General features: G+C 43.2%; 1 protein-coding gene across 2 annotated transcripts in view; it reads left to right on the top strand.

The window, feature by feature from the left end:
• The first annotated feature begins 1918 nt into the window (after positions 1-1918).
• The window catches only part of galntl6 (polypeptide N-acetylgalactosaminyltransferase like 6), a 1211583-nt gene continuing 1191363 nt past the window's right edge, over positions 1919-22138 (top strand). Inside the window, exons 1-2 of one of the 2 annotated variants that reach the window (XM_059644874.1) lie at positions 1919-2957; positions 3297-3605. In XM_059644874.1, the coding sequence (XP_059500857.1) occupies positions 3471-3605 (135 nt within the window). In that variant the 5' untranslated portion in view covers positions 1919-2957; positions 3297-3470. Of the gene's footprint in view, positions 2958-3067; positions 3086-3296; positions 3606-22138 lie in introns of those variants that run through there. The other variant, XM_059644875.1, reaches the window with a different exon arrangement.

Genomic DNA, 22138 nt, shown 5'->3' with positions numbered 1-22138 from the left:
ACTCGGACCTCTTGGCATCAGGGTAGCCCACAAACCCACCAACACACTAAAACAGCAGCTAATGAACTTAAAAGACCCTATACAGACAACAAATAAAACGAACGTCATCTACAAAATACCTTGCAAGAACTGTGACAAACACTACATTGGACAAACTGGCAGAAAGCTAGCCACCAGGATACGTGAACATCAACTAGCCACAAAAGACATGACCCACTATCACTAGTATCCTTACATACAGATAAGGAAGGACACCACTTTGATTGGGACAACACATCTATCCTAGGACAAGCCAAACTGAGACACGCACGAGAATTCCTAGAAGCATGGCATTCCAACCGGAACTCCATCAACAAACAGATTGATTTGGAGCCAATCTACCATCCCCTGAGAAAAAGAACAGGAAATGACATCACCAATGCAGGAAATGACATCACTAACCCAAGGAAACCTAACCAGATAAATAGAAAGCTGGACATAACACCAGCGCTTCATCGGAGGCTCACTGGTGATGTTACCTAGTATGGTGACGAAACGTCTGAAAACGAACCTTCCAGCTCAGCGAGTAAACTCACATCCAGAACACTTGCCCTGATTGGTCAGTGCATTGAGTGTAGAAGTTGGGATATCATGCTGCAGTTGGACAGGACATTAGTGAAGCCACTTTTGGAATACTGCGTTCAATTCTGGTCACCTTACTAAAGGAAGGATGTCATTAAACTTTAAAGGATGCCGAAAAGATTTACATGGTATGTTGCTGGTATTGGAGGGTTTGAGCTACAGGGAGAGGTTGAATAGGCTGGGGCTATTTTCCCTGGAGCATTGGAGGCTGAAGGGCGACCTTTTGGACATTTATAAAATCGTGAGGGGCATGGATAGGGTGGATAGCTAAGGGTGTTTTTTCCAAGGTAGTGGAGTCCAAAACTAGAGTACATAGGTTTACAGTGAGAGGAGTAACATTTAAAAGGACCTGAGGGGCAAATTTTCTACACAGAGGATGATATGTGTATGGAATGAGCTGCCAGAGGAAGTGGTGGAGACTGGTACAATTACAACATTCAAAAGGCATTTTGATGAATGAATAGGAAATATTTAGAGGGATATGGGCCAAATGCTGGCAAATGGGACTAGATCAGTTTCGGATATCTGGTTAACATGGACAAGTTGGACCGAAGGGTCTGTTTCTGTGCTGTATGATTCTAAATACAGTGAGCGTCCAGTGAGACTTGGGGTTTCAGATACATGGATCTTTAAAGTGTCACAAACAGGTGCAGAAGATAATCAAAAAGGTGTGTGGAATGCTGTCCTTTATATCTACAGAACTGGAGTACAAGGACAGAGAAATTATACATTAGGAGGGATATATAAGCCTTGGGGAGAGCACAATATATTGAAGGCTGAAAGAAACAGATGTCTAGTCATTCAGAGAAAAGGCAGGAAAGTGGAGTTGAGGACGATCAGATCAGCCACAATTTCATTGAACTGCATAGGAGACTCGATGGGCCAAATAACTGACTTCTGCTCTGACTTCTGACGTCTTTATGGTCTTATCCCCCAAAATGTTTCCTGTGTTCTAATCAGAATCTCCTTCTGCAAGCAAATTCTGAGCAGAATTCTTTGGAGAGTCGAGGGCAATGCTCAAACCTGTGATTTGTCATTTCGAAACAAAACTTGCAAACCTTCCTTTAAAAAATAAACTGCAAAGAGACTGATGCTAAAGCAATGAATAGACCTGCTCTTTTCTTGGCAAAAAAGTGCCTGCTCATCTTCAGATCAGTGATCCAGCAGGGCTTCTGTATGGGTTTGGCTCCATCGTGGAGTGGAAATTGTAACTGCAGCGTGAGAGACTCAGCAATCTGCAAATCCCTACCTGAGGATTAGACAGCGCGGGACGCTCGTCTCTGTCTCTCTCTCACTGTCTGTCTGTCTTTAGATGGGCTACATGTCCTTTCTTAAAGTCCACTCGCCTGTGTGACCGATCAGGTGAGAAAGACCGGTATCGCTCAACTCAAACAGGCGTGCATGGTGTTTTAACCACAGTGGCGAGAGAGAGAGATGGGATAGAGATACAAGCACCTGGTTAGCCGCAGGGAGAGTTCAGCGAAGGTCATGTTAATGCAACAGGGCGTTGTATAATAACAAACAAGCGAGTAATTTTGCATTTTATGTTTGTTGAGAGGGGCGGCTGGGCAGAGACAGAGAGAGAGAGAAACGGGGAATTGCAATCCAGGTGAAAAGGGGGGCTGTAAAATTCAGCACAAAGTGTCCAGTTCAAATCAAGTCCTGCTCTCACCCCTGATAAATAGACAGTAGGAACTTCAAAAGCAAGGAAGCAGCCAGCGAATTCTCTCCCTCCCTCTTTTCATGAAACAAATCCTATTCTTTTAGGATGCCGTTGGCTGTAGGATTGCTTTAAAGCCAGAAGCTGGACGTCGTTCCCCTGCGTCAGACCCTAGGATGGTACTAAAGGTGTTCAGGGCCACTCTGAATGCTGGTGCTTAGTTAGCAGTCCCCGCTCAGTCACTACATTATCCTCAAAGCGCCTGGAAAGCGGAGACAGAGAGAGAGGTGCAAGCACCGGCTAGGCTCCGGTTCACACGTGCTATTATTTTTGGGGGAAGGATATTTAAGAGAAGCGTAGACGAAACGGAGTCGGGGTGGGGGGAGGTGGTAGATCACATCAGGAGGATTGCTGGGATCCATTCTGAAGGAACCAAGTCAGCAGCGTACAATTGGCAATCTCCTGGAAACCTGGGTGCCTCCTGCTTTCACATCAGCAGCGGAAGGAATATGTGCTAATCAGAGACAGAATTGGACCCACACACACACAGAGAGAGTGAAGAGCAAGAGGAAGGGATCAGCTGCTGGTCAGGCCCGGACTGGACACTCTGTCAAACTGCCTTTTGAATGAGGAACCTCACTGCGGCGGAAACACTGGCGTGTGGCCGTGCTGCCAGGTAAGCGGGGCTGGGGGCCACGTTCGAGGAGAGGGCAGTAAAGTCGTGAGTTCAGCGTCTTGCCTCGCCCCATCCGTTCAACTCTCATTCATTCGGCCTGGAATCCCGAGTGGAAGTGATAGCATGAGGTGTGCTATACTTGTCCAGCTATCGTTCCCGATTTCCAGTAGTTTATTATAACGACAACGTGCGTGGATAGTCTGCAAAGTTGTGCATTAACCATTTCAGTGCCCTGTCATTTTCTCTCCCCTCCTGTGTTTTGGTTGCATCTTTCTAAAACGCGGACGTCTCCGGTTTCTCAAGGTTTGTGATTTCATTTCTGTTTTGTTTTAATTGCAGAGTGTGAAGGTGTTGGACTCCCTGTGCGTGTGGAGGTTCCCTCTTTGCCCCTGCTCAGCTTGTTGTGCAGACTCTCTGTCGCTTTGAGTGTGAGCTGCTGAAGAGTTTGGTTTTTGCTGGGAGATAGCGTGGAAGGGGCAGGGGGAGAAAAAGAAAGTTGCCCACGTCGCTGGCATGAAGCGAAAACAGAAGCGTTTCTTGCAGATGATCGGCCTCTTCATCGCCGCTTTGATTTTCTTGCCCAATGTTGGAATCTGGTCCCTTTACAAGGAGAAGCATTTGGAAAAGTCCACGGAAGCGGGAGGTCAGGTAAACGTGGAGGATGGTGGGTTGGGGGTGTTTGGGTGGTAAGGTCGGAGGAGTGGGCAGTGTGATTGCTAAATGTAATGAGGTCAATGGAACAGCTCAGTGAGGTGGGCATTCCATCCAGCTCCCTATCTTATTCTCCTTTTGTAGGTGGGGTTAATTCACACGCACTTGCTGTGTCACCATTGCATACTCTCTGGTTCATTCCTTGCTTTGTATCACTCATCAGTTTGTTCTTGCACTGTGAGCTGAAGTTCGTTCCCCACGACCCCCATGAGGTACCTTGAGCCCATCATTGGGATTTGTGTTGAAGGCGATACAGGTTAAATAATCCCCTGCTTGGAATGGAAAGAGTCAAATCTCTACTGGTTGACAATATAAACTTTGCCAATATAAGAAAAAAAAGTGTTAAATGTTAAATGTAGCAATCAATGTGTCCTTTTCAGCTTTCTTCTATGTACACTGAGCTGAGATTTTTTTTAAAGTTCTGTCTCTGAGCAAAAGATGCTTCTTTGTTAAAACTAAAGACGCAACTGAACTGACCGTTAAATTGGCAAAAGATGCTTCTTTGTTAAAACTAAAGACGCAACTGAACTGTAATGATGCTGACCGTTAATTAAGTGGGAAGGCTTTCTCTTCTGAGAAATTTGGTAGAATTTCTCTATAACTCCAGTTGAAGTTTGCTCGTAATTAACACATCAAATTAGCACCTTTTGTTAACATTGTTTCAGTGGCTAGACAAAAGCAGAATATTCCAATTTCTGATGTGCTGGTTGTGACCACCTTTGGAAACACTTGCATTTTTATTGAGAAACTGTGTACGACCGTTGCCATTGCTGGCTTGAGGGAATGCAACTTTCAAAGTTGATAAATGTGGCTTGAAGCGTTGAATGAATCTGCCACATGCTCTCCCAGGATGGAGTTTAGAAGTAACATCTTGCTGATTTGTAAAGAACTGGGTTGCGCAGGTATCTTGGTATCTTTCAGCGACGGTACTTGCAGTTGTCAGGAGCAAGTAGTGAGACAACAAGCAAATTGTGCTAGTTAATATTGACCCATAGATGTGCAGTAACACATTTTAAGCGAGTTACTTTTTTTCTCTCCATGCTGCTTCTGTGAAGCAATGTTGGTACTTGTGAATAACGTCAGCAACAGGTACTTCTAGACAGTGCCTTGTTCTATGCAGTGTAAGATTTCTTGTGCTTCACTCTAAGAAGATGCACAATTCATAATGTCACACTTGGCTACTCCACTATCCTCTCCATTCTAGCCCTGCTGCCTCTCACTCTGAGTATTCAAATTTGTCTGTGCGATTAACAACACTGATTCTACAACCTCCTTCATTATATACCTCTTTTTGATGTCCACTGAGAAATGAATTATCACCCTTGAGCGACACAGTTACATTACTGTAAAGAATAAAAAAAAACTGAAAGGAAAATTATCAGTGAGCTGCAATTTCTGCTATTGATGATACACTCCAACCACCTCTGATCACAGCACCAACTGATTCCAGAACATCTCAAAAGAACCCTGAATATTTATCAGTTTCTGGCCTCTTGAACAGCCCAGGTTTTCATGACAGCTGAAAGCACAGATATCAAAAAGCTAAGCTCTAGAATTCCCTTCTTAAACCTTCGTGCCACTTTCTCTGCCATCTGAGCCATTCATGAAAATCTACCTCTATGGCGAAGCCTTGGCGAACTGTCTGTGCATCTCCCTGCGTCAAACTTTGTCTGATCGCCCTCCTGAGCATCAGGTTGAAATGTCAAATGCGTTACTGTATGAATAGGACTGTGTATTGCTAATTTGGATGAATCTATGCTTTTGTTTTTATGTTCATTTGGAGCTGAGTAAGTCTGCACAAATTTATTTATTGTAGAATTTGATAGCATAGCATAGTATTTGCTGTATCAGTGCTGACTCTTGGAAAAGGCTACCCATTTACTCCTGCAACATTGTGAACTATTTTTAACTAAAGGCTCAATTCCCCTTTTAACATTACTAATGGATCTGCTTTTCACTACCTTTCAAGAAGTTAGCTCGGCACCGCCTCGGGGGCCACTAAAGATAGGCAGTAAGTGCTTGCTTTGATAGCGGTGCCGGCACCCCATGTACAAATTTAAAATAGCATCAAACTGCGCATTCCAAACCACCGAATGATTGACTGTGATTTTTAAAAAGAAATCCACCGCATCTCCACTTTGGCCCACTTGCCAATTACTTTCGATCATTGTTCTTTGCTTAATGACACCAACGCTGAGTGATGCCCTGCAAGTGCCCCTACAGCTGACCTAACTCTAGCATTTCTTATAACCATTCTCTGCTTTTAAATTTAAATTATCTGTATGTCTCTGTCTAAGTGTTTCTGTTCTGTCCATCCTTGCTCACGATGATCTGCCTGAACTGCTCATAAACAGAGTTTTTCACTGTACTTAGGTACATGTGACAATAAATTAATCAGCCAACCAACCAACGTCATGGAAATGGTTAATTCATCAAAATCCTTAATGATTTTGAAATTCCCTAGTAAACATTCCTTTTAACCATCTCAGCTTTACAACTTACAATTTTTCCATTTCCCTCCACATTAACTGAAATGTCTGAACTCTTCGACCATTCCAATATTAATAAGCAATCTTCAGTGCTATCAGAATTTTTTGGACTTTCTTTTAATTAATGTTGCACTGATTATGGATGCAGCTAGCAAGGTGGAGATTTGGTTTTATTGCAGCTCGTGAAACTGAGCTCTCTAGAATGGGTCACTATACCAGGAAAACAGACCATAAGAAGCACACAGACTGCACATGGAAGTAAATACATTCTCAGCTGTGACTCCAGTCCACACTGCTTAGTTGACGCTAGATGTCCTCTGAAGTGTCGCAGCAATCCTCAGCTGTCCAAACATTCGGCAATGTTCATTTAAATGTAGTGTCACCTCCTAGCCTGACGGAAAGTAATAGTCACTTTCATGGGCTAGAATAATTGTGACTCAGAGATTTTCAGATTAAGGAAGTAAATGTGTTGAATATGTGAATTCAGTTTGGTTTTATAGGTACAGTATGAATACCAGTTGCTGTTGATAACATACTTGTTTGTTGCAATAGAATTTACAAAGAAATCATCAAACACTGGACCACATAAGGAAACATTAAGATAGATGAGCTTGCTCTGAAGTAGGGCTGCCTTAAAGGACAGGAGAGAGTGGTGGAAAGGTTGGAGGAAGAAATTCACAAGTTTGCGATAAAGGCATGTCTGCCAATACAGGTCCAGGATCTCAAGTGTGGCACCCTTAGGAGATTTCAGATATTTTCAGATCTCTAATTGGGTGGTTTGTGATGTGGGCCATTCGTATCAGGCTGAATTGTTTGACGCCAAGAGTGTGGGATAGGTGAGGTGGTAAAGCTGGGAACTAGTCTAGCACAATGCAGCAAACGCCTGTCTAACCAATGTTTGTTCAGGTACAGAGATAATGGGAACTGCAGATGCTGGAGAATCCAAGATAATAAAGTGTGGAGCTAGATGAACACAGCAGGCCAAGCAGCATCTCAGGAGCACAAAAGCTGACGTTTTGGGCCTCGACCCCTCATCAGGGAGATGAAGGGTCTAGGCCCAAAATGTCAGCTTTTGTGCTCCTGAGATGCTGCTTGGCCTGCTGTGTTCATCCAGCTTCACACTTTGTTATCTTTGTTCGGGTACATTTTACTCGATTTAAGGAAAGTTATTTAAAAAAAAACACTCAGTTTTCAGACACTGCTGATTTAGACTGGTCAGATATGAGGTTCTGAACCTGTAGCAGGAGAGAGAGAAATTTAATTTTATCATACAGGCTGTGACTGGAGAAGGACTAATCTTCAGAATCCAAAATGGTGTATAAGCAGGACCTTTTGATTGCAACAAGTACATGTCACCAACAGAATACTGGACTTTTTTTGAGGATTACTTATTTGCCCAACAGTCTACATGATTCCTGAATGGCTGTAGACTGACCAACCATGAATGTGCGCCTACCAGTGGAACTATTCCAAGGTCTTGACAGTGCTAACTGGGTAAAACAGTCAGCACAGCTTTGAGGCCTGAAGGGCCTGTTCTGCGCTGTATTGTTCTAAGTTCTATGTTCTATGTTCTAAAACATGTACTTATTATTAAATTGCTGGGAAGTTGATGTATATATTCCACTGCTGTCTCTTTCTGCTTGTACAATTTTTTTTTGTCCTGATTATTTTTGTGTTAAGCAATTTCAATAGTTAAACAGGAATTGAGTGTTGAAAATTGAATTTAGATCATTTAAACTAAGTAAGATTGAATTTTGAGTGAATATACTGTATAAAGCTGGTGATCTGAGTGGTGACCTCCAGTCCTGACATATTGCCTCTCTTCGCTGAGATAACAAATTTTTAATAGCAGCTTTGCCATTTATTAAGGTTCAGATGCAGCAGATATGCACTGCTTCAGATTAGTCCAATGTTATCTTTCTCTCGCCCATCTCAAATTCGAAATGACTTCAGAACACAATTGTGTTCAGTGTCAACTTGCATTTCAGTCTACTTAACTGGAGAATCTATACATTTTTCTGACTTGCCACAAGATGGTACAAATGCTGAAATGTATAAAACCAAATAAATTTTAATCAGGCTACATGCAATTGACTCATGTTTCTGCCTGGACATCTTCAAACTTTTGGCTAACAAATATCAGTAGTGGTACCACCAGCATGTATTTGAAAGACCGATCAGAATGAACCTTAATTCCAGGTGTGACAATTCTATGCCTTTAAGAGATGTGTTTCGTCCCATTTCTCTTGCCAAGGAGTGTTGTTGCAGTAGTGCCAAAATGTCTCCTTCAGACAGGCAGTTTGGTAGACAGCTTTAAGTTCCCCTGGGTGTTTCTTATTAATCAACAAAAGAATCATGAGTGAGTGGAGTCAGGCTCACGTAGACCCAGAAGACTTTGGTTTTACTTTCAGTTAGTTGAGTAGGTTCTTGATAAACTGAAAGCTTGAGTTCTTTGCTGCTAGAGTGAAGTCTTAGAGAGGTTTCCTCTTAAAAACCAAAGGGGAAGATTGTTTGTTTCTTTCTACTGGACCATAGAGAGACAGCACATGAGACTAATAATTGTGTTGCTGAATTGCCTTTGCCAAGGGTGTATTTGTAGGATGCTGTCAATATTGGAAAAGTTGATGATTAGTGGTTACATAATACATTATCTTATTAAACATTTCAATCAACTTAAAGTTATGCCATTTCTTTCTGTTTTGACAATTTTGACTATGTTGTAAGAATAAAGTGTGTTTTGGTTAAGGCTTAGCAGTCGACCAATCAAATCATATCTGGAACACAATGCCTTACAATTGCCTTTTAAACAAAAAAAAATGTTAAGAGTCCAGACTACTTCTATAATATACTTTTGGGGCTACGTTCTGATCCGCAGCACAGGAGAATGTGGGCCAGGTCAGGGTGCTGAGGAGCAACTAAATACAGGGCTTTTAAATTATGAAGGAATTTGTTACAGTGAATTGACTGAAGGTGATTATGCATGTGGGGATGGTCAAAACTAGTGGGTATAGCTGCTGTCAAATTCTGCTTGAAAGGAATTCAAACAAATATGATGATCCAGAGGCCTCTAGAACATAAAGTTTGCTACCACATTGAGTGGTTGGGGAGATTAGAACAGATGCATTTCGGGGAACATAGATAAGACAGTAAAAAGATATAGAAGGACAAGCTGTTAAAGTGAGTGAAGACTTGCATGGAGCAGAATTGCCAGCTCTAGTTGAGCCCAATGGTCTGTGCCTGTGCAGTAATCCTGAGTGATTTATGGCAACAGCATGGATGCATTGGAGCTGCACTGTGAACTCAGCTAAGCCCAGATATCATTCTCAACAGCTTAAATGTGTAGGCTGAGTGGATTAACCATTTGCGGGGATACAAGGATAGTGTGAGGGGCTGAGTCTGGGTGGGATGTTGTCCAGAGGGTTGGTACAGAACTGATGGGCTGAATGGTTCTTTCCACACTCTGAGGATTCTAGATGCAGAGGAATTGAGCCCGATCAGCTGACGCCCTGCTTTCCAGAAGGGAAAGACCCAATAATCCTTGCAACATCAGATGGAGCATATTGGGAGATCATTTTGAAGTATTTGAGTCAGTCCAATTATGTCTAATTTGTATGTTTTACTGGTGTTTCCATCTCCTCTTGAACTCCTCTAGTGAAATGATTAATTCTAAATCCAAGCTGGCAATCGAGTGGAGCTTCCACGCTGGAGTTTTCCCTCTCTGTCCTTTTGTTTTTTTCTTAATTTTCTTTCTTCTTGTGTTTTCTTTTTCTTTTTACTTTTCAACTTAGCTCAGAGAGTCCCTGTTATGGACTCGAAACGAGATCTGTTGCAGCCTAGAGGTGAGTTTTGAAGCCTAGGGCTGGCCAGGTGCTGGTGTGCAAGGACTGTAATCCTGATTTTTTTTATTTTTTAAATTTATTTTTCTAGTTTATTCCCGTGGTTTTGTATTTTTGTATTCTGGATTTTTTTATTTCTTTTTTTCTCACATTTAAGAATTTGTACCTGGATACCTTAGTATCCAAGATGGTGCTGTAAGTGACGACTTATAAACTTTTCGCTGTACTCATGTGAATAAAGCTAATAGTAATGATAATACCATAGAGACAATATTCCCTCTCTGCCTGGACTAAACCAGGCCTAAAACAGTCATCCCTCTCTCTAACGAGAGAGCAGCTCTGTTCTCGGGCAGGGCTATGGTGACTTCACCTTTTCAGGAGGACAATAGCATAGTATCTGGTGCCTCCGGGAAAGTTGGATTCCTAATAGCCAAAAAAGCCGTGGGTCCGCAAGCTGTCGGGAGAGTTACTCATTGCTTTTCAACTGCCCCGATGTCATTTGCACCCCTCCACTCCAGCGGTGGGTTGCGGGGGGGAGGTGGGTTGGCTGAGGTGGGGTGGAGGGAGGTGGGTTGGTGGGTGGATAGGTGCGGGGGAGGGACACAAAAGAACGCATTATTTCCGCACACCGGACCGTACACAGCCTTCATCAGCAGGGTTGAACAAGTCAAGCTTTCCAAATAGCAGCATGATGCCAGAAATGCTGAACCCCAACTCAAAGGCAACTGTTGCAAATTAGTTCAAAAGTGTGCTTTTCTCTCATTGCCGCTGGAAATAGCTCCACAAAGGCTGGTATCCCGTCACCAAGTTGTCGTTTATTTTCACATGAAAGTCCTTGACACTGATTAGGCTGCTTCCGAGCTAGTTCTCAAAGTGAACAGGGTGTCTGACACTCATTCTTATTCGTCATCCTGGGCTCCCTGATTGGGCTGCTAATCTTGTCCAGTCAGGGAACTCATATTCGATGAGATCCACCAGGCTGACTGTTGCTACAATTACTGTACTTACCTGGTCTGGCGGACATGTGACTGCAGACCCACAGCAAATCTTAACTCCCTCTGGGCAATGAGGGATAGGTATTAAATACTGGCCTAGTTGTGAATGAATTTTTCTTAAAAATCGTGCCTCACCTTGTTTTACACGGGTAAACAAAATACTCTGGCTCAAAAAGAAAGATCCAAATATTCCAATTTAAAATGTTATCATGCAAGACATTGTATGAACTTGAACAGTGTCTGCTGAAGATCCCAGAGGGATTTATTTTTATCAGAATGGTGACACACTGCTCATTATAAGCTGGAGTTTTGCTTCCAATGCTATTGCCTAAATTGAGCACAGGGAGATAGAAACAGTTTTTTTTTCCACTGAACCTTGCATCTAAATGGTTGTTTGTTTCCAAGGCAATCTTCAGATCAGGACCACTGACATAAAATAGCATGTACTGCTGAGACTGAAAGGACTTCCTCATTAGGAAGCAGTTCCCTGCAGAGGTACGCAGGCACGATCCCACAAATGTGCTCGAGCTGTGTGCATCCTGGACAGGGTAGCAGCTGATGTAAAGTTAGTTGGTGCAGTGTTGAATCCATGTGCTGGATTCTCATTTTTAAGGGATAGCTGATGTCATTTTCGTTAATGTGCCTCCAGATGTTCAGCACAGGTATACTCAGCAATGAATTGCATTTTTATAGTGCCTTTTTAAACTGATAACAGTTTGCTTTGCCTTATAAGAATGCAGTCCAAAAATTATTCATTTTATACTTGATCAAAATTGTACTGTGCCCAAGCAGGATTATTAAGATGGGAGACAATGAACTTTATCAAAGAGATGGAATTGAACAAACACCTTGATAAAGAGACATAAGAGCAGGAACAGGCCATTCGGCCCTTTCAGCCTGCTCTGCAATTCAATATGATCATGGCCAAACCTTTATCTTAAAGCCTCATTCCTGCTTTCTCCCCACATATGGGGCTGCTCAGTGGTTGGCACTGCAGCCTCACAGCACCAGGGGCCCAGGTTCGATTCTAGCCTCGGACGACTGTCTGCGTGGAGTTTGCACATTCTCCGCGTGTCTGCGTGGGTTTCCTGTGTGGGTGCTGCAGCTTCCTACCACAGTCCAAAGATGTGCAGCGTAGGTGGATTGGCCATGCTATATTAGCCCATAGTGCCCAGGGATGTGCAGGTTCGGTGGGTTTTCGGAGGGTGGATCTGGATGGGATGCTATCAGGTTCGGTGTGGACTTGTTGGGCTGAAGGGCCTGTTTCCACGCTGTAGGGATTCTATGGAAAAAAAAATGAATCTAGTCTGTCAAGCCCTGTTAGAATTTAATATGTTTCAGTCAGATGCCCTCTAATCATTTGAAACTCTAGGGAATACAGGCCAGTTGAGCCATTCTCTCCTCATAAAATCATCCTGCCATCCCCATATCAGCATAATAAATCTTTGCTGCTCTCTGTCCTTTGCATTTTTATCTTTTCTGAGGTGGGGAGACCAAAACTGAACGCAGTACTGCAGGTGTGGTCTCACTAAGGCCGTGTATAACTGCGGTAAGGCATCCCTGCAAAAATAGAAATTGTTGGTAAAGCTCAGCAGTCCTGTGGAGAGAAATCAGAGCTAACATTTCAGATCGAGTGACTCTTTCCGAGAACTGGGAGTGGTGCAGCTCTGAGCCAGCGTGATGAGATGCTGTTGGAGAGAGAGGTTGAGAGTGCGCATATGATGATGCATGGCGCTGGATGTCGACCTCAGGATACAGCAAGTGCAGCTGTCTGTGTGAACGCGGAACATCAGAGATACCTATGATCCTGAAAGGTTTCAAAGCACAAAGACATCCCTACTTCTGATTGCCAATATCTTGCAATGAAGGTCAATAAACCACCTGCCTTCCCAATTCATACAATCCCTACAATGTAGGAACAGGCCCTTCGACCCAACAAGACCACACCAACCCTTGGAAATCCCACCCAGCCCCATCCTCCTATAACCCACATCCCTGAACACTACGGGCTATTTCCCATGGCCAATTCACAGCCTGCACATCTTTGGACTGTGGGAGGAAACCCATGCAGACACAGGGAGAATGTGCAAACACACAGACAGTCACCTAGGGCTGGAATCAAACCCGGGTTCCTGCTGCGGTGAGGCAGCACTGCTAACCGCTGAGCCACCATGCCATTCCCAACTGTTTGCTGCATCTGATTATCTCCTTACATTGACTGGTGTACCAGGACACTCAGATATTTTGCATATGCCACACTTTCCAACATATTGGCTCTTCAGTAATACTCCTCCTTTCTATTACTTATACTGAAGTGTACAATTCCACACTTAGCCACGTTATACTGCATCTGCCATGTGTTTGCCTATTCAACTCGCTTATCTGGTCTGACTTACCCCAAAGCCTTAAAGGAACGCTGGCCAGGGAAGCATTGAAGTAACCAAGTATGGCTCTACTAAGAGTGCATGATGATTTACAGTGCTATCAAGCAGCACCTGCTCAGCAATAAACTGCTCAGTGATGCCCAGCTTGGGTTCTGCCAGGGCCACTCAGCTCCTGACCTCATTACAGCCTTGATTCAATCATTGACAAAAGACCTGAATTCCAGAGGTGAGGTGCGAGTGACAGCCCTTGACATCAAGGCTGCATTCGATTGAATATAGCATCAAGGAGCCTGAGCAAAACTGGAATTAATGAGTATCGGGAGCAAACTCTCCGGTGTTTGGAGTCGTAACTGACAGGAATGAAGATGTTTGTGGTTTTTGGAGGTCAGTCATCTCAGCTCCGAGATGTTTCTGCAGGAGTTCCTCAGGACCGTGTCCTTAGCTCACATATCTTTGGCTACTTCTCCGATATCCTTCCCTCCACCGTCAGGTCAGAAGTGGGGATGTTCGCCAATGATTGCACAGTGTTCAGTATCATAGTCACTCCTCAGATTTTGAAGCAGACGCATGTTTAAATGCAACAATATCTGAACACCATCCAGGCTTGGGCTGAAAAGTGGCAAGTGACATTTGCGCCACAGGAATGCTGGGCAATGACAATCTAACCACTGCCCCTTAACATTCAATCACTGAATCCTCCACTATCAACATCCCGGGATTTACCATTGACCAGAAACTCAGCTGGACTCACCACGTAAACACAGTAGCCCAAGAAGCTTGTCACCATCCAGGACAAAGCATCCTGCTCGATTTGCTCTACGCTCTCAAGCATCCACTCCCTTCACCACCGACACCCAGTAGCAGCAGAGTGTATGTCCACGAGATGCAGTGCCAAAATTCACCATAAGCCCTTAGACAGCACCTTCCCAAATACGTGACCACTTCCATCTTAAGGACAAGGGCAACAGATACTTGGGAACACCACCATCTCCAACTTCCCTTCTAAGCAAAACAGCATCCTGATCTGGAAATATTGCCATTGCTTTACTGTCGCTGGGTCAAAATCCTGGAATTCCTTCCTAAGGCCACTGGGGGGGATCTACCTACATCGCATGGACTGAAGCAGCTCAAGAAGGCAGCTCACCAACACCTTTTGAAGGACAAGTAGGGATGGGCAATAAATGTTAGCCATCCAGCGACACCCACATCCCGCTAGCAAATTTTAAATAAGTAACAGTTGCTGAGGGGAGTGTAAAGGCTGGTGCCATTACAAATTGAATAGTAGATAGTTTCAATGCTGAAATAGTTCTAGCTTCCAGGGAAGCGCACACAGGGCAACCATACCTTGGATCTTGACCATGCACATTACCCCTGACATTACTTTATACCCTTAGACTGTGCTGTATTAAAAAAATTGTGCCCTTGCTTTGACATGATTTCGTAGACATTGGGAGAGCTTTTAGTTATCCTACCCACCCCACTGTGGTGTTATGATCTCAGCTCATGCGACTATCTGAGCGAGTGGATCCCAGACTCAAACCTGCCTTTTACATTATATTTTATTTAATGTGGTGGTCTTTCACTGAATCAGAAGCACATAGTCCTGCAGATCTGTATGAACAATAAATCAGAAATGTTTTACTGCAAAAAAGATAAAATACACTAAACCGAGCTGTTTATACATACAACACATTTTGAAATATTTTGTTTTAAAAAAAATCAAGATTCTATCTGTTGCAACAGCATCCCTTCACAATACTCAAGTATCAGAGAAGGACATTCTCTGTCACATTTATAGAGTTAGCCTATCTTTCAGTTCCAGCCCCGAGGCTCTAAGAGTCTCTTCTTTGAGTATTTATGCAATTGCAATTGGATTCCCCTGTTTCAGGGGAATAACCCCTTTAGGGTTTTAACCAAACATTGTTTTTGGTCCAGTACTTTCAAACTAAATTTCTTGTACTGAAGTAATCTGTTGCGTAACTTTTCAGAACTAACATCCTTGTCAAGGAGAAACTGTTTTATGCATTCACTTTCAATCAGGATTTCTGCAAACTGAAACTAAAAGTCATCCAAGCTATTGATGTTTTTCCTACGTAAAAGATGTTCATTTCTTATGTTTCTAATGAAAGTAGGCAAATGCTACTCAATGTTTATTTTGCCTGCTCCTCGAGCTCTCCCAGATGGGAATAAATTCCCATTAGCACATCTGGCAAACTCTCTCTCATACTGGTTTCAAAACAACATAGTTCTGGAAATACTGAAAAGTTAATTACAATCCCCTCCTTCACGCAGACTAAAACCCTCATGCCACTAGATCAAAATGCAAGCTAAAATATACATAAATCATTCCTCATAGGATGATGGATATGGTTAATATGTGGCTTCTGCCAATATTGGCCGATGCTTTGGGTGGGGAAGCTTGGTTGAGGTTAGTCGTGTATAATCCTGTGTGAAACAGTCTCGGTTTCCAAAACTATTTCTGGAGTCGTGTCACTTATTGTCACTTGCTGTTCCAATTGGAAGTGTTCTGATATCAATAGGTATGAGAATTTGGTTGACTTTTAATTTTCTTCCTTTAAAATGCAGAGATCAAGAACCTACTTGAAGTGCCCTCTCCCACCAATGTAGGTCACCTTAGCAGTCTCTGGTCTCTGCCTAAGGACTGGATTTAAGTAGCTGACCTGGTAGGGGTGCCTCATTACTAACAGCACACTAACTTGCTCTGGAATTGGATTTGAAGCTCTCAATCAATCTGATTCACTTTTACAACATTGCACTGCAATTGACCTACAAGTTTCATGAGAGAGGTTGATGTGTGTGAGATCAATTTAGATCAACATGCACAAACTAAATCTAGGAATGCGAGTGATCATTACCAGTTTGTTTGCAGAAATGGTGAGGCTTTAATTGCGTGGTGATGGAAAATGCATTAATAATCATGTATTTTAATATTAATTAGGCTATTAACTGCTATTGAAACTGCTGTGCTTCCTCATCGAAAATGACTTTGAGAAGGATCCTCTGAAACAGAGTTTCACCCCGATCACTCTGCAAACATTGGCACTTCAATTTTTCAGGTTTTTTTGTGCAGGGAGAGTTACTATGATCACCGTATTCGCAAAAGGTGTTAATCCAGTTGAGATCATGCTCCCATTAGAACAGTGATTGATAGAAAATTGTACACAGTTCTTGATTCATAATGATGTGTCTGGATTCCTACAGTGTCTAGTTTTCAGAGTATGATCACAACCTAACTTGATAATTAAATTTTTTTTCTCTTGCTAAATAATAGAATTCTCTGGTAATTCAAGTTGAGTGGGGATTTAGTAGTGAAAAATATGTGGCATTATCAGATCATTTGAATTGAGCAGTTCTGAATCAAGAGAAGCAAAATGCACCATGGCAGAACCCAAAAAAAATGAATGTGACTTGGTGCACTTGTAACAATTTGCTCTCACTGCAGTTTTAATGGAAACATTAGCTCAAACAGATTGGTACCTTTATTTAAATAATGGGGAGAGGAATTCAATGCAAGCGCATTAAGTGGCTGACTACAGTGTCAACTGTCATGGCTACCCTGCAGTATGTGACAGATTCTGTTCCTGAAATGTTAAATTGCTTCCAGGGAAGAGGCTCCCATGTTGTGGGGACAGGGGTGACATGGAAAGCCTTTTGTTTTTTAATAATGACACATCTTGGCTAGGCAAGTAGATTCACAATCTATGGATTTGTACAGAAATTGTTGACGCTGATGGTGCAGCTGTCTGTGAGCCATGTCTCACCTTTTGTTCATGTCATCGCTTCAGCATAACCTGATCTTCCTTTCGCCCTCACATACCTTTTCACCCTCCCCTTTATTGCTTCGATTCCCTTCACCCAAAATGGGTTGGCACAGTCGCTCGGTGGTTGACACAGTGGCTCAGTGGTTAGCACTGTTCCGTCACAGCATCTGGCACCCGGGTTTGATGCCACCCTCAGACAATGGTCTGCGTGGAGTTGGCCTATTCTCCCTGCATCTGCGTTGGTTTCCTCCCAGAGTCCAATGATGTGCAGGTTAGGGGGACTGGCCATGCTAAATTACCCATAATGCCCAGGCTGAGCAGTCTAGGTGGATTAGCCAAGGGAAATGCAGGGTTACTGGGATGAAGGAGAATGGGCCTGGATGGGACGCTGTTAAGAGGGCTGGTGTGGACTCGATGGGACAAATGGCCTGCCTCCACAGTGTAGGAATTCTGTGATGCTGTGTGGCGGAGCTTCACATTCCAGCCACACTTGGGAAAGGATTATTTTGAGCTTCTACCCTTGGATCTGACCTTAAGACAACCATATAAAAAAATGGAATGAGAGGTCGTTTGGACCATCAGCACTTCTTCTTCCACAACGAAAGCTTACTCCATGCTTTTTATAAAATTATATGTTTTTAGAGGATGATGGTATTACTTGCTGTTCACCCCTAACTGCCATTGAGAATGCTCGCGTCCCTTCATGTAAAATTTACATTGTATCACTGTTACAGCTCCTTGAGTGTTGTACATCACTGGTCTCCTTCATTCCACTGCTGGTGGCCCTGCCACGAAACATATAAATGCCGAAGCTCTGACCTGCCTACCTCAATGCCCCACAATCTCTGCCTTCCTTTAAAAGCTGCTTCGGGCAGAACACTTTGCTAAATGTTTTGGGTCCTTGTATTCATATATGGTACAGTCAGTGCTTCTGTTTACTTCCCTGGGACATCAAACAAATGTTAAATACATTATGTAAATACATTGTCCGGATCATTGAAAATTTTGTGAGGATAAAGCCTAAATCATGATATTGTGGAAACTATTCTGCAGCCTTTCAAAATACAGGAAGATTGTTTTTATTTATTTCTTTATGTGGTAAGAGCAGAAGTTGAGCATCCTTGAGGGTATGTGCAGACAGCAAAGTGTTGAAACTATAGCCAGATCTTCTCGAGTAGCAGAGGTTAGAAGAGCTGAACAGGCTGTTCCCACTCCTAAATCCTATGTTCTCATACATCTGGAAAAATCAGCATTTACAGCCAGTCCCAAATTGCCCTGTAGAAGGAGAGGTTAAGCTGGTACGATGGCCCTCTAGTTTTAAGAAGTTGTTTTGTCCCTTTTTTATTTGAAAGAAAAGTTTTAAGACCAAGGCGCCAAGCTGTCTATTTGGAATGCCAATAAAGTAAATGGCTTGTGAGGGCTAGAACAATAAAAGCAGCCTGAATGGGTATGAACACACTCTCACCGAACCAGGATTTTTAGTTTCTTAGATAACAAGGTGTAGAGCTGGATAAGCACAAAAGGCCAAGCAGCATCAGAGGACCAGGAAAGCTGACGTTTCGGGTCTGGACCCTTCTTCAGAAAATTCAGAAAAGGGTCCAGACCTGAAACGACAGCTTTCCTGCTCCTCTGATGCTGCTTGGCCTGCTGTGTTCACCCAGCTCTACATCTTGTTATCTCCGATTCTCCAGCATCGGCAGTTCCTACTACCTCTGAATCTTTTTAGTTTCTTAGTTTTTCAGTTGCTGTTGTTGCTGAGTCTGTTGCTGCTGTACATTTCTCCCTGCTACACTGAGTTTTCTCTAGATGTTTTGCATCCTGAGCTGCTGGAGTTGCATGTGAGACAGTCTGCTTTCTGAATTTGCCTTTTACCAAGAGTGGATTAACGGGATGTTACTATATTGCAGTAGTTACTATTTAACAGCTATTATTCTGTTAAGTTTTCCATTAGAGCTACAACAAAGCCAATTCTTTTCTTTATTCTTTGTTTAGTTGCATTTTAACTAAAGTTTATGAGAAGATTTGTAGCTCAGGTTGAGGTTCTGGATGTGAGTTTGCTCGCTGAGCTGGAAGGTTAGTTTTCAGACGTTTCGTCACCATTCTAGGTAACATCATCAGTGAGCCTCCGACGAAGCGCTTGTGTTATGTCCCACTTTCTATTTATCTGGTTAGGTTTCCTTGGGTTGGTGATGTCATTTCCTGTTCTTTTTCTCAGGGGATGGTAGATTGGCTTATGAAGTTGGCTTAAAGTTTATGAATAAAGTGTGTTTTGCTTCATGTCTGGTAGTTTGACGAATTGAATTAAAGCTAGAATGCAACACCTTACATTTACACCGGAGAAAGTGATGGCCTAATGGTATTATTGCTGGACTATTAATCTAGAGATCCAGATGATATTCCAGGGACCTGGGTTTGAATCCCATCATGGCAGATGGTGGAATTTGAATTCAATAAATATCTGGAATTAAGAATTTAAGAATGACCATGAATCCATTGTCAGGAAAAAAAACCCTTCTGGTTCACTAAAGTCCTTTAGCCAAAGGAGAGTACCATCCTTAGATGGTTGGACCGACATGTGACTCCAGATCCACAGTAATGTGGTTGACTCTTACCTGCTTTCTGAGCAATAAATGCTGCCGAGCCAGCAATAGCTTCATCCCATGAATCAGTAAGGAAATTACCTTTAAAATAAGAAAATATCAGGGTCTAGGCCACCTTATTAATATATTTTGAGAGGGTTTGGGCTAGTCCATAACACTGGCTCTTTGCAGCTTTTGAGATGTATAGGTACCCATGGTGCTGTGAGGGATGGGGGCTCCAGGACTTTGATGAAATGGGCAGTGAAGGAACAGTGATATGGTTCCAAGTCAGCATAGTGTCTAGTTTGCAGGGGAATTTGAAAGTGGTGGTGCTCCCACGTATCTACTGCCCTTCCTCTTCCAGGAGTTTGGGGGCATGGCTTTGGAAGGTCCTGTCAGAGGCGAACTTGGTGAGTTGCAGTTCAGCGTGTATTGTAAATGGGACACCCTGCAGTAATGGGGAAGCAAGTGAAATTTGAACGTGATGGGGTGCCAGTAAAGTTGCCCAGAATGATGCCAAGCTTCTTGAGCGTATTTGGAGTTGCACTTGCCCAGTCAAGCAGGGAATATTCAATCTCACTCCTGACTTGTGCTTTGTAGATAGCGGACAGACTTTGGGGAGTCCGGAGGTAAATTATTCACTGTAGATTATTTGCCTCTGACCTGTTCTTGTCACCATGGTATTTGTATGGTGAATCCAGTTCAGTTTCTGGCTAATGGTAACCTCAGGATTTTGAATAGTGGGAGGTACAGTGATGGTAATACAGTTATAGAGATGTACTGCACAGGAAAGACCCTTCGGTCCACTCGTCCATGCTGACCGGATATCATAAATAAATCTAGTCCCATTTACCAACATTTGGCCCATATTCCTCTAAGCCCCTCCAGATGCCTTTTAAATGTTGTAACTGTACCAGCCTCCACCACTTCATTGGTCAGTTCATTTCCATACACGCACCACCCTCTGTGTGAAAATGTTGGTCCTTAGGTTCCTTTCCCCCACACCGTCAACCTATGCCCTCTACTTTCGGATTCTCCCACACAGGGGAAAAGGCCTTGTCTATTCACCCTATTCATGTCGCTCATGATTTTATAAACCTCTATGAAGTCACCCCTCAGCCTCCGATGCTCCAGGGAAAATAGTCCCAGTCTGCGCAGCCTCTCCCCATAGCTCAAGGCCTCCAACGCTGGCAACATCCTCGTAAACCTTTTCTGAACCCTTTCAAGTTTCGCAACATCCTTCCTATACCAGAATTACACACAATATTCCAAAAGTGGCCTAACCAATGTCCTCTCCAGCTGCAACCTAACCTTTCAACTGATCAAAAAAGGCAAGCAGACCAAGTGCATTCTTCACTGACCTATCTACCTGCAACTCCACTGTCAAGGAACTATGAGCTTAATGTAAAGGGAAATGATTTACTCGTGTCAGACATTCATTTCCTGGTTAAACCAAAACTGAAAGAACTGCAGATGATGTAAATCAGAAACAAAAATGGAATTTGCCAGAAGACCTCAGCAGGTCTGGTGGCATCTGTGAATAGAAATGAGAGTTAACGTTTTGGGTCCAGAGACACTTCCTCAGAAGTGAGGAGTCATGAATGGTATTGAACATTGTGCAATCGTCGGCGAACACCCCCATTTCTGACCTTATGATGGAAAGAAGGTCAGTGATGAAACAGCTGAAGATAGTTGAGTCCAGGGGTCTACCCTCAGGAATGCCTGCAGAGATGTCCTGTAGCTGAGATGAATGACCTCCAACAATCACAATCACTTGGAATACTGCGTCCAGTTCTGGTCGCCCTATTATAGGAAAGATGTGGATGCTTTGGAGAGGGTTCAGAGGAGGTTTACCAGGATGCTGCCTGGACTGGAGGGCTTATCTTATGAAGAGAGGTTGGCTGAGCTCGGTCTCTTTTCATTGGAGAAAAGGAGGAGGAGAGGGGACCTAATTGAGGTATACAAGATAATGAGAGGCATAGATAGAGTCGATAGCCAGAGACTATTTCCCAGGGCAGAAGTGGCTAGCACGAGGGGTCATAGTTTTTAAGCTGGTTGGTGGAAAGCATAGAGGGGATGTCAGAGGCAGGTTCTTTACGCAGAGAGTTGTGAGAGCATGGAATGCGTTGCCAGCAGCAGTTGTGGAAGCAAGGTCATTGGGGTCATTTAAGAGACTGCTGGACATGTATATGGTCACAGAAATGTGAGGGTGCATACATGAGGATCAATGGTCGGCACAACATTGTGGGCTGAAGGGCCTGTTCTGTGCTGTACTGTTCTATGTTCTATGTTCTTTGTTCTATGTTATGCTCAGAAAGACTCAAGCCAGGGAAGAATTTTCTCCTTCAGTAAGCTAATATGTAGAAATGAAATAAAGAGAATGCAACAGAGGAATTTCCATCTCA

Source organism: Stegostoma tigrinum, chromosome 3 (genome assembly GCF_030684315.1).
Source record: "Stegostoma tigrinum isolate sSteTig4 chromosome 3, sSteTig4.hap1, whole genome shotgun sequence".
Classification (NCBI taxonomy): domain Eukaryota; kingdom Metazoa; phylum Chordata; class Chondrichthyes; order Orectolobiformes; family Stegostomatidae; genus Stegostoma; species Stegostoma tigrinum.
Note: the sequence above shows the minus strand (reverse complement) of the source record. Positions and strands in the feature narration are given on the sequence as shown.